Consider the following 16553-nt stretch of genomic DNA (forward strand, 5'->3'; position numbering starts at 1 on the left):
ATGTACTACTTTGGGCTCCATTAGAGATATACGAATTAGTTTTTTTTAGGGTGCTACTCGGCAAGAACTGAAAATAAAGTACCCTTTATGCGCGGGTTGTACTCGTCTGTCTGCCTTCTCTCTTCATCATGTCAACTATCGATATATCGAAAAGCAAATTTCGATCTTGCCTCTTGTTTCTCTCGCGCTTCTTGTATTTTCTGCTCTTTCTCTAGCGCGTTCTTCTTCTTCTCCTCTCTCCCTCTCCTTCTATGTGTCTCTTGTTTCTTGTATTTCTCTCTTGCTCGATTCTTCTATTTTCCCTTCTCTTTCTCCCTCGCTTCTTCTATTTATCTATCTCCTATTTCTCGCTTCTGTTTTATTCCTTGTTCTATTTCTCTCTCGCTACTTCCATTTCTCTCTCTCGTTCCTTGTATATTTCACACTCTGTATACTTCCATTTCTCTCTCGATACTTGTATTCCTCTCTATCGATACTTGTATATTTCTTTCTCTCTGCTATTTACCCACCTCCCTCTCGCTCGCGCCTTTCCTCTCTATCTCTCTCGCTTCTTTTATTTCTCCCACCCGCTTCTATCTCTATTCCTTTTTCTCGCTCTACTTTTCAATCGTTCTCTCTCCTTCTCTCTGCTTCTCTTAAAACGTTTTAATTTCACAATGACCCTTGAACATGTCACACGATTTGCAAATATATTGAAACAACTGTTAGTTTTGACTCGGAAAAATCTCTACTGTCGCCAATGTCCACAACCGACCTTCCGTATTAAATTGGGGAGGGAAAGGATTCCAAAACAATGAAACGGTGGGCTTCGTGACACACCGCAATAACATCGACGACGGTGCACCCACACAATTTTCAACCTTTTATAAATCAATCGTGAAGAATTTTGGAGATCTCATGCCTTATGGAGCCTTTCCCAGCAATGCCACCGCTAATACTAAACTTTCTTCAGTTTCTACCAGTCGCTTTGCATTTCCACATGTAATCGGATTCAGAAACGTCCTAGTTAGCATTTTGGAGACCTTGATCCGTTGAGATTCACGTCACAATTCATTCGTGCGAGTTCCGTCCAAAGAACTTTTCGGAATGCTTTATGCTCCCAGCACAAATATAAGTCACGTTTTCCCATGGAATTTCGACCCACATTTTGAAACGCTTAACATGGATTTGAAGTTTGGTACCGTGAGCTCACGGAAGATGGCGTGACGATGCTTCGTCCTGAAGACACCAGCGCTAATTTCCACAAATCTATCTATCACACAGAGGTTCGACGTTCCTTGCCTTATCTTGTTAAGCCGATTGTGAATTGGCAAGCGTTAGAAATGTCCCTTATTAGTTAGAAGTGCTAAGAAATTAACCAGTGAAAGGTCCGTTGACGTTAACAATTTGCAAAGGTGATTTATAGGGAGTGTAATGGCGGAATTATCCACAGACTTAAATCAATATCTTGTTTCGAAAATGCAAAATAATATATAAGACGTTGTACTCATGAAGAAAATTATACGGGGCCCCACAGAAATTAGTCAACGGTCGCAGTGGCGTGCCCAGGATTTTCGAAAGGGGGCTGGTATTGTCTTGTTTGTTAGCAGTCAGATCTACATTATGTTGTTTTTCGATCATTCAACATTTTTTTAATGATGGACCGAAAGGGAAGGAGTTGAAGGCATGATGTCCATGCACCCTTCACATGCATGCTCCTTAATTATATTTTAGTTCTACATTTTTATTATACCTTCACTACGAGACCTTAGTAAATTAAAGAAGTGGGCCACCATGGGGAATGTATGGGTGGGTACCAATGATAGGTTTCTCAAAACAATTTTTTGTATGACATGCTTCTAAAATATATATTTATATCAACAGTGCTCAAACTGTATGGACGGGGGGGGGGGGAGCAGGGAATATCCTCCCACCTAGTATAATTTACATAAAGCTTCCATCACCTGCTTCATTGTCAGCAAGTTGAGCTATCTAGTCACCCCCGCTGTCTCAAAGCTTGATCACCTAGGAATTTCTACTTTGAGCACTGGATAACAAAACGTTGTTCAGGATTATTTGGAGAAACTATGCTTACATATAACTTGGGTGTTCTGTATGCATTCCAAAATAAGAAGGATTGGTGACAATAACCTCAGATTACTAGAAACTTAATGATATAGTGGGCTCTCCAGTTAAGGCCGCTCTGCCTGGTATATATGGCCTCACATTCACTACTGATGAAAGTACAGATATTTCTAATTTGTTACTATAGATATTTGTGGTTGTAACATTGCCTTATTTCTGACAGATTGTACTAAAACTACTACATTATAACTGTCCTTGCAGGTAGATGCATATTCCCACTATAACATTAGTACTAGTAGATGATAAGTACAAACATATTTTTAAAGGTCGGTATTGCTGCTACAACCATTTTTCGTCGTCTTCTAAGAGAAACAAACCCAACAAGCCTAACCATTGGCCTAACCTAACCACCACAGACTATTTACTATTTACTACCCCTAAAAAGCTACCAGCCAATGGCAAAGGTTGAAACAGTTGTAGCAGCAATGACTACCATTCTTAAAAGCATGCTTTAAAGTACTGTTCTTTCTTTGTGTGAGACCAGTGGTACATGAACATGATATGATTTGATGCTACCATATTGATTATCTTTATTTGAAAAATAATATGTTAGTCTAAGTAGACATATTTGCAGAAATTACAATTGAAATGCATTCATTATATTCTAAAATTTATATTTCACCGTTTGTCCTTCAAAACATTAAAGTAAAATTTTATATAAATCATATATATTTATGAAATAAATTACTAAATAAGTAAATAAGACTTGCACTAATATTATTTATATACACCACTTTTATTCATGTTTTATTTATTGTGATATTTAATAATTGTTTCTGCTTTAGTCGTTGAATGTTTTGAGTGGTTGACTTATGATCTCACCACCAAAGGTTCCGGGTTTGATGTTCCTTTGTTTGTTATACTGAATGCAACTCCAACTGGCAGGTGACCTTGATGGCTATTTCTGGCCCTTTCTGTCCCCAATTGTCTTCGGGGCTGTGTTTGCTCCATGAGTGTCAACAAACTCAGTTACGAAGTAAAAGCTGAAGGTGTCACATCGCTCTTCCAAAGCAACGTTGCCAAGCATACTTCTGTTTTTGCCAGTTGTCTATTTGTGTGTTTGTGTGTGAAACTCCCTCGTGTAGGACCACGTGTGCAGTTGTACCATTAACACCCCACTGATTTCTGGTGCTGGCAATATTGTTGCCCGAGAAAAGACTCTCGCGCTTTACAGTACGTTTGGCAACATGTGGTGGACCCAATGCTCATTTGTTTCATCCCATGAACAACATTCAGTACCTTGTGACTGGAAAATGCCCAATCTGAGTCGAAGAAAATTCAACTGATCGCTGATTCGCTGTTTCCTCAGCCGTCAGTTGGAGTTACGTTCAGTATAGTGTCTTTTCATGAAGTTCACCTAATCATCATTAATCCTCATTGTTGAAATTAGCCAAAAGTTTTAGAAAAACAACACAAAGCAAGAAATCACAAATGATTCATAATTGTTACATTACCATAATTTTTATTGTGAATGTCCATTAAGAATATGTAAAAGAAATCCTTAGCTGTGCTTTTGAGCTTTGTAGTTGTGGTCCTGTGCTAATGTTTGTGTTTTGATGCTACGAAGTTCAAAATTAGTGCCATTTAGATTAAATTAGCAAGTTCTGTTAGGTCTTTATTGTTTGACCAAAAAGTATTTTGGTCTTAGAGTTTGGTAAAAACTTGAAAGAAAGCCCAAAAAGTGCTTTCCAAGAAATTATAGAATTCAGTCTATAAAAGTTCAATTTTTCATACAAGGAAAAATCATCAATAAAACTGAGATTTTGAAATGAAAAGATCAAGTTAGGAAGAAGGCAGAACAAATCAAGATTAGTCCAGTGTCACGAGCCGGCATTAAATGCTAAATCAGCAAACACCAGCCAGGTCCCTGGTGATGAGAGGTCGCCGGGACAGTCGGAAGTTAGTGGCCGAGAGAGTAACACCAGCATTGGATTATGTTACGTGTTATTTTATATTTTCCGTCACTTGACTTCATACTTTTTTAATATAATTTTATAATTGTTTATGGAATTTTAACATCAACAGTCCAAAAATATGAGTTTGATTATTTTTATTAATATATTGAATTTAAAAAATAATATTGGTATTTTGATTATGATATTGTAATTGCTAGGAAACTTGTTGAATATATCAAGTGATTTCAACTTTTTTTTTTAATGTTATACATAGTTGAATACAACACTTCAGTTATTTGAGGGTGGACAGAATAATAATTTCATTATTTGTATCTATTCTTTCAAAATATACAATATAAATCAATTATTATTCACATTTCCTTAATTCTATATTCATTATGAAATACCTTGTGACTGGAAAATGCCCGATCTGAGTTGAAGAAAATTCAACTGATCGCTGATTCGCTGTTTCCCCAGCCGTCAGTTGGAGTTACGTTCAGTATAGTGTGTAAAAACACCTAAATACAAACATAAGTCAACTATGCCTTAATACTGTTGTTTCAGTTATCATGATTGAAAGAATAAGAACTATAGTAACCATCATTGCTCACATAAAGTAAAACAGAATTTTTCTATTTTCACTGTTCAACGCAGTGTTGCTGTGTCTTGTTTCCTGGCAATTTCTTAAAATATTCATACTTATGTGAAAAGATAATTAATTATGTCTTTGTAAATGCAGATTTATAATGTTATTACCAATGGATGATATTCAGCAAACATCTTCCCCTATAATTTATTGTGCCACATTTCAGGCAAGCAGATCACATTCTGCATTGAAAACATCTGATGTGGTATTTAACCCTAGAACACTACCGTGTTCCAATATTACAGTATAACTACCGCTACGTAAATTTTACGTACATGAAGAAATCTATTTTTAAAACAACCTCTACATCATGAAAACAAATTTCTATTCATTGTGAACATTATTTTGTTTATTTTTCCTTATATTGGAATGTTATTCTTCATTTTAAAATGTATAAGCATGGTTTTATTAAACATAGAATATTTTAAGAGAAGGTCTTGCTTGACAAGCCCGTTCGTACATTGAGAATGAAGGCGAAAAGTTCGAACAATGAAAGCAAACAATAATAATATTCATAACGCTGTAAATAAGGAACAAATGTAATTTTAAAGTCTTACAAGAAAATAGTGCATGCTTCTAAACTTTTGTTTTCAAAATCTAAGTATCCAAATCGAATTTACAAATGTCAAAATTACGTGGAAGATACTTCTCGTTTTACACAGCTACGTAAAATTGACGTACAGTGCACAACATAACAAACGAAATCAAGGCGATCAGCGCTTGCACCCTCCTTACCACAGTGCTGCCTTATGTCTGACAGACAACTTGAGGCACTGCTAGGCAGAGGGGTGAGTGGGTGCGAGGTGGGAGGTAGGGGAGGGATTTGAGCGCAAAGCATACGTAAATTTTACGTACGGTAGTTTTCCAGAAATTGGCTTCCCACAGGAGCAGTACTTAGTTGTCATCTTCCTTTTCTTGTAGTTGCAGAAACTGCAGTACTTTCTGTTCCCTTGTGACGTGGCTGCTACTGTACTGTATTTGTCTCTTCCTTCCCCAGTACCTTCAAAATTAACTTTCTTAACTCCTGTGACACTCCCGGATTTATTAGCCTTTGCTCATGCCAGATCTTGGTCAAGTTCTCATGGAGGTGAAGCATGAACTGAATTCGTGAGAATGGTCTCTTTTCTGAGTTGCCCTGATTGTTGTAGAAGTTGTGAGTGTGAATAATGTATACATTGATCGCTGCGATGTTGATCATATTATAGAAAAATTAGATATTATAGAAAAATTCACGCAAATCTTACGTGAATACAAATGGCGTTATTACTACATGCACGTCAAAATTACGTGCAAGATTTTTCTTGTGTTACTATCGCTACGTATTATTGACGTACAGAGTCCCACATAACGCACAAACTAAAGACGTTCACTGCTTCCGCCCTCCTTACCACAGTGCTGCCACGCACCTGACAGAATGCTCGAGGAATACCATAGGTGGAGGGGTAGGTGGGTGCGATGTGGGAGGTAGGGGAGGGAATTGAGCACGAAGCATACGTAAATTTTACGTACGGTAGTGTTCTAGGGTTAAGAAATTTCCAGTGGGGGGGAAATTCTACTGACTGTCTAGGGACAGCATGAGATAATGACTTTATGCCATATAACATTTCCCCCATGGATAAAATTTATCAAGCATAGGGGGGACACATGTACCCAGAGGGGGAAAATCCCCCATCCCCCTACAAATACCACCCTGAAAACATCACAATAGTTTGTTTCTACATGTGATCAAGATAGCTTACTCCAAAAATAAAATAATTTGGTTGCATCCGAAAGCATTATCATTTTCAATTTTCTACTATTGTATACATATAGCAGGACCAAATCACACAATTCATCAATATGATGAGGGAGGTACAGCGGGATCCTTAAGTATTACCATGCAAATTGTCCATGACTATTTTCATTAATTTTTCTTTTACATCCTGTGTGTTTTTAAGCGATGGATATTTATGTATGCTGGTGCAGAAGATGTCAACAGTTTGTTTTGAGCTTTCTTTTAATTCTTGAAGCTCTTATTGGGTCAAATATAGTAGACGAACATAGTGATGGACAATTTGCACAGTAATACTCATAGATCCCACTGTACATTAGCATATGCATAGGGCAACCATAATATTTTGACCCAAAAATGGGACGTCCGAAGGAGGTAAGTTTACCTCCCCCACTCCTCCTGAAAAATCTGTTAGGCCTAATTCTAAATTATTGTTATTATTAACGTATTATTATTATTTATTAAAAAATAGACCACATAAATCAAATAAACAATAAATGAAATATGATCTCCTGTGGTCAAAAGGTATTAATTATTATAATCTCGGTATGACTTACATAGCGTTTCTAATCCTTTCTGATCAACCATTCATGTTAGTCCCACGATAAGTTGAGTAATGCAGATAATGAGTAATCTAGCAGATGAACCAATCTTCTTGTGAGCAGCTTTATTCTTCATCAACTGTTTATAAATCTCCCCAAAAACCTTACCCCACATATGAGACACAAAACTCTTTCTTTTGATTTTTTTTTTTTTGTCAAGACTCTGGAACTTTAAATTCTTGTTGCAATTCTGTAAAGAAACTGCAAGCATATTCACTGTTCTACAAATAACGGAATACATACAAAGCAATACAACATATTTTTTTTGCATAAGATGTCTCTCAAATTTAGACTTTGTTTTCAAGATAACTGCTTGACTTTTATAAAATGGGACAAATAGTGGCTTTTTAATCATGTGGATGGGGACGACCAGGACACACCTCTGAAATGGGACTGTCCCGGTCAAAACTGTATGTATGATCACCCTACGTATGCATGAGCGTGTTTTTAGCTTGCTAACACAGCACTGCCAAAATTTATAACTTTAATTTTTGGAGCTTGCTACTTCGAACTTAAACAATTATTTATTGTATTCCAAAGTTTGAAAATTGCCTTTCAATTAGTTTTTCTTTGTTTCCAGACTTAGGCAATCCTCGACATTCCAGCCACCCCTGAGAATGTGCGATGGTTTCTCGCACTATTTGCATCGCCATATTCATTGTTCAATGAACAAACCACAGTTTTCAACAAAACACTAAGAAACGTATAAAATATCTCAAATGTCCTCGCTGTAAGAAGGCTTCTTGTACGCTTTCCTTAACACACACCAATCTGGTTGCCTGGTTTCTTCCCAGAGTAACTGCGTGATGACGTCAAGTTGAATGTCATCCATTGCAAATAACATTAGTACTGTAGTCCTATAGTCAAATAGTATACAGGAATAAAATTACAAATTTGCAAATGTTCATGAAAATATTTTACTATGTAATGCTGCATTTGATTTCATAATATGCTATTTGTATGTATTGATATTATTTATAATGAATAATGGGGATACAAAGAAAAAAACTCGTGAAACTGTTCTCTCTTCCTACCAAATGCCGAGAATGTGAATATAATGGATATTCAAAGTACACAATTCCTTTAAACCATTTGGTACAGCAATTATTCCATCTAAAATAGGAATAAGTTCATGTCTGCGCACTCAACATGAATCCCAATATGTGTATTTTTATGCATATTTTGGATTGAGCTGCACCAACTTTGTAAAGTGGCATTTTTTAAAATTACTATCAGTATTTATTCCAAACTTGTCTCTCAGTGTTGCCATCTGGAGACCGAAACTAGGAATCTGAAAGATAGATTTAAAAAAATTGTAATGACTTGGCTTCAGATTTCTTGTGAACAGGGACACAAGTGGATCATTGAAATAAATTAAAATATAAATTTATAATGTATAATATTTAGTTTAGTTAAGTGTATTTTTCAAAATTTAAGTATCCATGAACTATTTATTTTAGAGAAAGATCAACTTAAAACACATACATAATGGAAAGTTAGTACAGTGTGACCACTAATCAGTAATTAATTCCATGAATTATTATTTTTAATATAGTCTCTGTACAAAATACATGTCAAAATTGAAGCCATGATTAAAATACTAAGCAATTGCATTTCTGCTCAACTATGAATCTGTAATGACATTTTGACTACTCATGCATTTAATGTTTAAATTTTTCTTCTGAAACAGATATAGGTAAAACTGATACAACTTTGATTTTGCTTATCAATATGTTGCAATGGCTCCTGTAGATTATTTAAAAACAGATTGCGTTATATATTAGGTTTTCCCTAACAGTGCTAATATCAGTAATCCCCAGTTTCACCTGCAGTAGTTTTTATTTTTCTTGCTTGCCCCAATAAATTTGCTTGTGCAATTTTTTACCCTGCATTTTGTATGATTTGGAATAAATATTTTTACTCATTTTTTCTCCCTTTTTTTCTCAGCAGCAAGTGAGTACCAGGCAGTGGATATATGATGGGCTCCAAACTAAAACTAGCCTATTCAAGGCTGTTGGTATTAGGCTGGTGTTAACGGGCATCAGCCAATGGAATACAGTTTGTTTTAAATGTTGTGAAATCAGAAGTTTTTTCGTGTTTGTGATTTGTTGTGTACATATATATGTATATATACTACACGAACAGATTTCTGGCTTTGCTGTTTGCCATAACTGCCTTGTTCAGATCATCTCTGACCATGTGATAATAACATTGATCATTAACTACATCCCATACTACATTTTTGCTAAAGAATACTTAAACAAAATTTGAGCAGGGGTATCAAATTTATAGTTAGCTTGTTGAAGCATAAATGAAAGTAATTGAACATTTTGTCGTTCTTTTGTTCTCCAGTGAGTTTATATTTCCTACTACACTTACTTCCAATTGATTCTACTGTCATATATAACTAACTAATATTAATTGATTCCCCACAATTCCAGCATAATAAGTATTTTCGTCAAAAGGTTTCAACGTTTTTTCTTTAACCAATTCTGTTACTTTGTACTTGCTGTTCTTCATTCTTTGTATCTCAAAACACAAATACTTTAAAATTACAACTACAAATTGACAACTTACATGTTTGTTTACATGAAAAGAATAATACTTTTCTATTTGCAATTAAATGATCTTCCACATAACAAAATTTTTAGCACTTCCACCTTTGATGTGAGTGGTTCCAGGATCGACTCCTGGTGTGAGCTCCAATTATTTGTGTCCATCCAGCTTCATGTGAAAAATCAGGAAGGCATTTGAAAATAAGTAGTAGACTTCTGTCTAGAAGGCCAAAAACAGTGCTGATGGAATTCTGTGCACTGATCATGCATCACCACTGTGTTATATGAAGGGGAAAGAGTTTATGAATCCCCACTCTTGACTGCTAATTTTTGGCATTTTTTAAAATACCACACAGTTTGTCACCAAATGAAGCCACTTGGCAGGTTTTGGCCTTAGTTTTTTTACAATTTAAAAATAATATAGACTACAATATTATGATCGGCAAACAGTTAATGATGAAGGGCTTATATTTTCACATTGCCTCAGATGTTCCTTCCTGATGACCTAGTAATAAAGGAATCCCAGTTCAATACCCTGTAGAGATTCATAGTGATTCAGATCCCACTTTAAACTGTACTTTCAGATAATTCACATACAGCCCTCACATTTCACCCTTCACTGACAAAGCCCTGAGAAATACTTAATGATCAATGGTGTCACAAGTGCAAGTTTTATTTGCATAGGGAAATTGGCGCCTGCTTGTGTTGTCTATGCTTCTAGTTTGCTGCTCTTTATTTTCATGCAATAATCAAAATTATTGTAGAAACTCAATATCATTCATTCACGGCATATCTTTAACAGTCTCATCAGTATAGTAATACTGAAATATTTTTGAAAATTATGAATCTTTTTTATTGACATAATTATTCTAATTGGCTGTAGGTGTGGTTCTACAAAGAGACGTGTTAGAATAGCGGCAAAATTTAGAACAATACATGTAAATAACATTAAAGATAACACATACCACCAGACTTAAGTTTTGTTGCTTTTTGTTCTGTGTTCAACAGTGTATTTAGGCCAGCACACAATGTAAATAGAAACTTGCTTAACAGCTTTCATTGTATAGGATAACACTGAATTGAAGTAAGAGAACATAAAATAAAATTTTCTTTAAACTTAGCACATGGCAAGAGGGATATTGGTTTTACCACACAATAATCAGTTACAGTAGCAAGTTTTTACGAAAAGGTCTGTGGTCTTTTATTCTTTCAGATAAAAATGTGTGTGTGGAAATCTAATTGCTTGTATTTGAATATTGTCGGAGAAGAAGTTTCTATTACGTTTTAGCGCACAGGAGATTTTTATTATTTTAATTTGGATTTACCAGTTTAGACGAATCATAATCTAAAGACATTCATTAATTGTTCACAGAATACATTGTAAAACAAAAATAGTTTTACAAATATATGCTACATTGTAAGGCAATAAATGCTAACAGTCACCTTGCTAGTTAAAAAACTGATTGACTCAGGATCTTCTCTGAAACTTTTTTGGCCCAGAGTTCAATATTTTGTTCTTTGATCTCATTATTCATTATGATTAACCTCTAACGGTAGAAAAGTGATGTTAAATTACCAAATTACACCTGTATAATAAGATTAAATTAACTAATTAGGAACGCTTCCAATAAGAGTCACCATGAAACTTGCAGAATAGGACTATAATGGTACCGAAGTTCCAAGTGTGCTGTGAAACATATTGCAGCTGGCCAGAACCCCTTGAACTTGGTTAATATATTACAAGAGTCAAATGAAAACCTTAAAAGTCCAGTAAAAATTGTAGGGTAGACTGTATACACCTCAAATTTACAAGAGTTATCAACTGTTATTTACAAGGTGACCTCAAGGCTGCAACACTAATCAACTGAGTTTCAAAATGTAAAAAAAAAGAAAAAAGTAAAGTGTTCCCCTGTACATAGCACCATGCCATGAAGGCGTATAGGGGGTGTGGGGGTAACGCCCCACACTTTCTTGATCCGGTCGTGACTGGGGGTGATGTGATCAGCATCATGCCCCTGACCGCCTTTACACCCCAGGGTTTCCCCCAGGTACCCATGTTATTCGACGCTGGGTGGGCACCGGGGCCGCTTCCACCGTTAGAAAAGTTCCCGGATTTGAACCGGCCGGGACCTTGAGCATGGTAGTCAGACGCGTTACCGACTGAGCCATTATTTTAAAGATGGCGCCTGCTATATACACTTGCACCAATGAAGAGGAGTGGTTTCTTGCCTTCTGTCAGCCTAAATCTTACAGAAATTTCTTGGCATGCTTACCACACCAGCAAGGTGGAAAGGCCTTCTCAGTGGCTCGTATGTGACTGCACGTGGTCCCAAAGACTTATTCTTATTAAAGTATACACGCACTAACTCAAAGTTGAAAATATATGTAGATCAGCAATAGGTCTGTACTAAAATGCAGCAAACTTGTGCAACCCTACATACAGAAATATACTAGATAAGAAACAAAAACAAATTAAGATTTTTCATTTGACTCTCCCCTGTATTTAGGGGGCATGCCTATCACACATAGGCAAAGACAGTGCAAGCACAGCTGATTTTCCACCATGAGAAGATAATATGAGCACACTCATAACAGACAGCGTTTCATGAAGGTCAGTCACTAGAGGCTTGCGAAATCATGTCTTCAGTAACATCCCTGCGATGTGCTCTTTGCAGGAAATTCAGCTCCTTCGGAACAAGTCATGCCTAACACATCAGGCAATATGTTGTGAACGGACATGTGTGATATGCCAAGCTCACAAGCCACCTCTCTTGCGCTCGCACACTGATTTTCAAGCACCATTGTCCTGATTTTTCTGACGTTTTCGTCAGTCGTCGACGTGGAAGGTCGACCAGAATGGGGCAAATCAGCAACAACTTCTCTGCCTTCTTTGAAAGCATTGTACCATAAATATGCTTTTTTTCAACAGACACAAATCACCAGAGGCCTTTTGTAGCATTTTCAACGATTCAGCACACGACAGTTCATTGGCAACACAAAATTTCAAACAAATTCTTTCGTCGATATTTGTCTCGATTCTGCAAATCGCAGGACACTCGTCAACAAAACTAACGTAAATAGCTGCTCTGCACAAACTGATGGATAGATTACTCTACCCCTCTGCATGGTCATTCAGTACAGTGCTGCCATCCTACAGACAAAATTAATTCTCGATACCTCCAATGTGGGACTTTTACCAGCCAAATTCCTGTTACTTTTTTTTACTGAAGGTATAAGAAATAAGAGAATGAAAATTGCAACGGATATTTAGCATCTGCATATCATTGTGAGCAACTGTATGTGTAGTAATCTTCCAGTGCAAAGGCCTATCGAGGGTAATCAAATTGTTTACCCTTTGCAGGATTCTTTAAAGAATTACATAACATTTGAAGAGAAATTAAAATACAAATGTTGAAGTAGTTTTATGATGTGTGTGTTTGATGTGTTTGAATTTTAAACAGTGCATTTCTAAAAGTTTTGCTTCTAAGTTGAAAAATTGAGGTTTCATAACAACAGCTTATATAAAGGTTGTTGTTATAATGTAATCTTTCAATTTTAAAATTTAATGGAATAAAATACAAATAAATTAATGTTTGTGAATTATATAATTGTTATATTTGTATTTTGCACAGCTGCAACACATTGTAAGTGTGTAGTGAAAAATGTGTGATGACCATTAGTATCTACTGTGTTACCATCTATGTATTGTACAGCTTGCATCTTCTGATCGTCTATTGCAATAGTTTTTAGTGTTGGTCATGTGTTAATTTAAGAGCCTGTCACAACTGTATATGTAGTAGATTATCAGTTAACTAATTAATTCCATAGTTGTAAAAATCTATTTCTTACAGAAATAGTGGTCAAATCTGTACAGTCACGGACATTTCTTCTGGGTTGTAACAATCTCACTGACTTACAATTGGATCGTTACAACTGAGAAGTGTCCATGACTGTATATTGCATTTGCATTGCTGGTTAAGAAAAGAAACTTAAATATTCAGAAACTGATCAGTGACATATTCTTGTGTGTCTACATATCTACAATTCAATAAGCCTTGCAAAAAATCAGTTATATTTTTCAAAAGAAAGTTTTCCTTAAATCTTAATATACAGGGTGGCTCAAAAAGTCACTTAACACCCCCGATAGAAGGCCACTGCAGCGTGCAACATGGAAATGGTGATGACCAATCGTTATCAGGCCAAGGGGGAACCACATTGACGCCACCTGCGCTGTCGACGGCCATCTTGATGTCCGCCATCTTGAATTCTAATTCAGAATTTTAAATGGGAAGGGGGTGATATGATATATCAAATCAAGCTAGAATTTCACGAGAAATGCAATGGTGAAGGTTTTTCGATGTATCTTTAACCAGTAAAAAGTTATGACTGAATTGTTGTACCAATTTGCTCCTTTTCGAGGTATTAGAAAAAAATTTATTTAGTGCATCGGTAATGCATCGAGATCAAAGTGATGTCTAGGGAGAGAAGTTCGCATGCCATTGCACACGATTTTAATTGGATACATCCACGAAGAGCTGCGCATTATGAATGGTTGTTGTGAACAATTTACAGTGTGACGCTTCCATTGAATTAAAAGTCCTTCACAGTGACAAGGCTAATGTTTATGATCATAAGGAAGTTCATAAATAGAATATGTGACCCCTGTCATCTAATAAAATAACTTTGGACAGAACTTTCACAACGTTCCCATAGTGTTCTGGTGTTCCTCCCTATTGAAAAAACTCTGTAAAAAGTACCTTCTTCCATAAGCAAGGATGAAAGAAACTGTTTATTTAACAAATCCAATTAGCCCTAAGCATTTAAGGTTCCGTTGATGAAAAATTGACTGACCAATCGTGTTACACACAGCACGCCACACCATTAACTTACCAGCACTAACCATTCAGCTTTGATCTGTCGAAAATGGGTTATCAGATAAAAAGCATCGAATATTCTGTTTATGAACTTCTTTATGAACATAAACATTAGCCTTGTCATTGTGAAGGACTTTTAATTCAATGAAAGCGTCACACTGTAAATTGTTCGCAACAACCATTCATAATGCGCAGCTCTTCGTGGATGTATCCGATTAAAATCGTGTGCAATGGCATGCGAACTTCTCTCCCTAGACATCACTTTGATCTCGATGCATTACCGATGCGCTAAACAAATTTTAAGGCATTTTTCTAACACCTCGAAAAGGAGCAAATTGGTACAAGAATTCATTCATAACGTTTTACTGGTTAAAGATACATCGAAAAAATCTTCACCATTGCATTTCTCGTGAAATTCTAGCCTGATTTGATATATCACCATCTTCCAATTTAAAATTCTGAATTTGTATTCAAGATCGCGGACATCAAGATGGCCGCTGACCACGCGGGTGGCATTAATGTGGTTTCCCCTTGGCCTGGCAACGATTCGTCATCACCATTTCCATGTTGCACGCTGCAGTGGCCTTGTACCGAGGGTGTTAAGTGACTTTTTGAGCCACCCTGTATCATCAGTGTTAAAAGAAAGTACCTTACAAGCTCACTAGTAACAACTTCTAGTGAAATACCTCATTCTTTCATCACACAGAAATGTGTAAACTATTTCATAACATGATGGCTGAGCAAACCATGTTATAAATTTTTGGGATATAAAAGTACAGATCTAGAAAAAAAGTGTATGGACATGAAAACACTCAGAAAACAACGGATCAATTTACTTTAGTTTATAACCTTGACATTATAAATGCCTAAAGTAAAAGTACAAAACAAAACACTGATTGTTTTGTAATATTTTCATTGGCAGTTTTTAGGAATGAAATGTAAGATTTAAATGTATTTATGGTACCTAACGGATGCATTAATTTTGCGCTTGTTTTTCCACTTATATTGTAGTGAGGAGGTGGAGAAGTGTCAGAATTGGAGCAGCAACATCACCCAGCAAATAGATTTAGCCCTCAATATATTTTTTATGGTGTACTTTTTTATACGTGTAAGTACTGCTTAATTATTTTAATGTATGTAAATAAATTTAAAAATCCAAATATATTTTCTGAATTTGATAAATTTTAATTTTCTAATGAGTAGTACAGAATTTAAAGCAAAACAATGTTTTCACTACAAGATCACATACATATTGTCTTTGTAGTAGTGTTTCTTATTTGGTGTGAGTAGAGAAATTAGTGAGAAAAAATAGGTATTAATTGCAGGACTAGGAAACATTTTCTTTAAAAAAGTACGTGCTTAGTTATCCAATTATATATGCATTCACTTTCTTTGTATGTGTTGCCATCAATATGCTATTAACCTTGGAAAAACTCTATTTCATGATGCCATTGACCAATAGTAAGTTCACCCACTATGTGCATAAGTTGTTTTCTTTTGTCTATTTCTACGTGGTTCAACCCAACACCCCTTAAAATCACCAGCAGGATATTGTAGTTTGGACAAAATCAAGGTTCCTCATTTTCTTTGCACAAAATTCCTCAAACTCTCATTGGATGCCTCCACATCATCATTTCCTTCAGTATCGAGGAATGTATCACCTGACTCAGCTAGCAACTGCTGCTTACCTAATTGTGGTTTATTTGATATTTGATCATTTGTGCAGGTGGCTAAAGAAAAGCAATCAAAAGTATTAAGTAATGATTTCCCAGTTGGAATTTTCTATTGGTTTCAATTGAAATTTCAATTGGATTGAATTGGTTTCAATTGGAACAAATCGGATTCTATCGAATGCCTAATACAGGTATTGGAATGTATTGGTTTCAATCGGAATCTCAACTCAAACCAATTGAAAAATCAAGACAATTTCCAATTGGTGAATTGTATCCAATTGTAAGTTTGTATACATTGTAGAATCAATATGTTATAAATTAATTTATTAATAATAATAATAATAATAATAATAATAATAATAATAATAATAATACAATCGCCTTTATTGGAGCGGGCGTGTTTCGGCCTCTAG

The 16553-nt window shown here is 35.7% G+C and overlaps 1 protein-coding gene across 39 annotated transcripts in view; it reads left to right on the forward strand.

Moving 5' to 3' along the window:
* The window catches only part of slo (calcium-activated potassium channel slo), a 285961-nt gene that overhangs the window by 168567 nt on the left and 100841 nt on the right, over positions 1-16553 (forward strand). For 21 of the 39 annotated variants that reach the window (XM_083131199.1, XM_083131201.1, XM_083131200.1 and 18 more), the window contains exon 3: positions 15479-15575. In XM_083131199.1, coding sequence (XP_082987325.1) covers positions 15479-15575 — 97 coding nt within the window. Of the gene's footprint in view, positions 1-15474; positions 15576-16553 lie in introns of all 39 variants that reach the window. The other 18 variants (XM_083131184.1, XM_083131165.1, XM_083131167.1 and 15 more) reach the window with 1 other exon arrangement.

The sequence above is a fragment of the Lepisma saccharinum genome, chromosome 11 (assembly GCF_977018435.1).
Source record: "Lepisma saccharinum chromosome 11, izLepSacc3.1, whole genome shotgun sequence".
NCBI classification, from domain to species: domain Eukaryota; kingdom Metazoa; phylum Arthropoda; class Insecta; order Zygentoma; family Lepismatidae; genus Lepisma; species Lepisma saccharinum.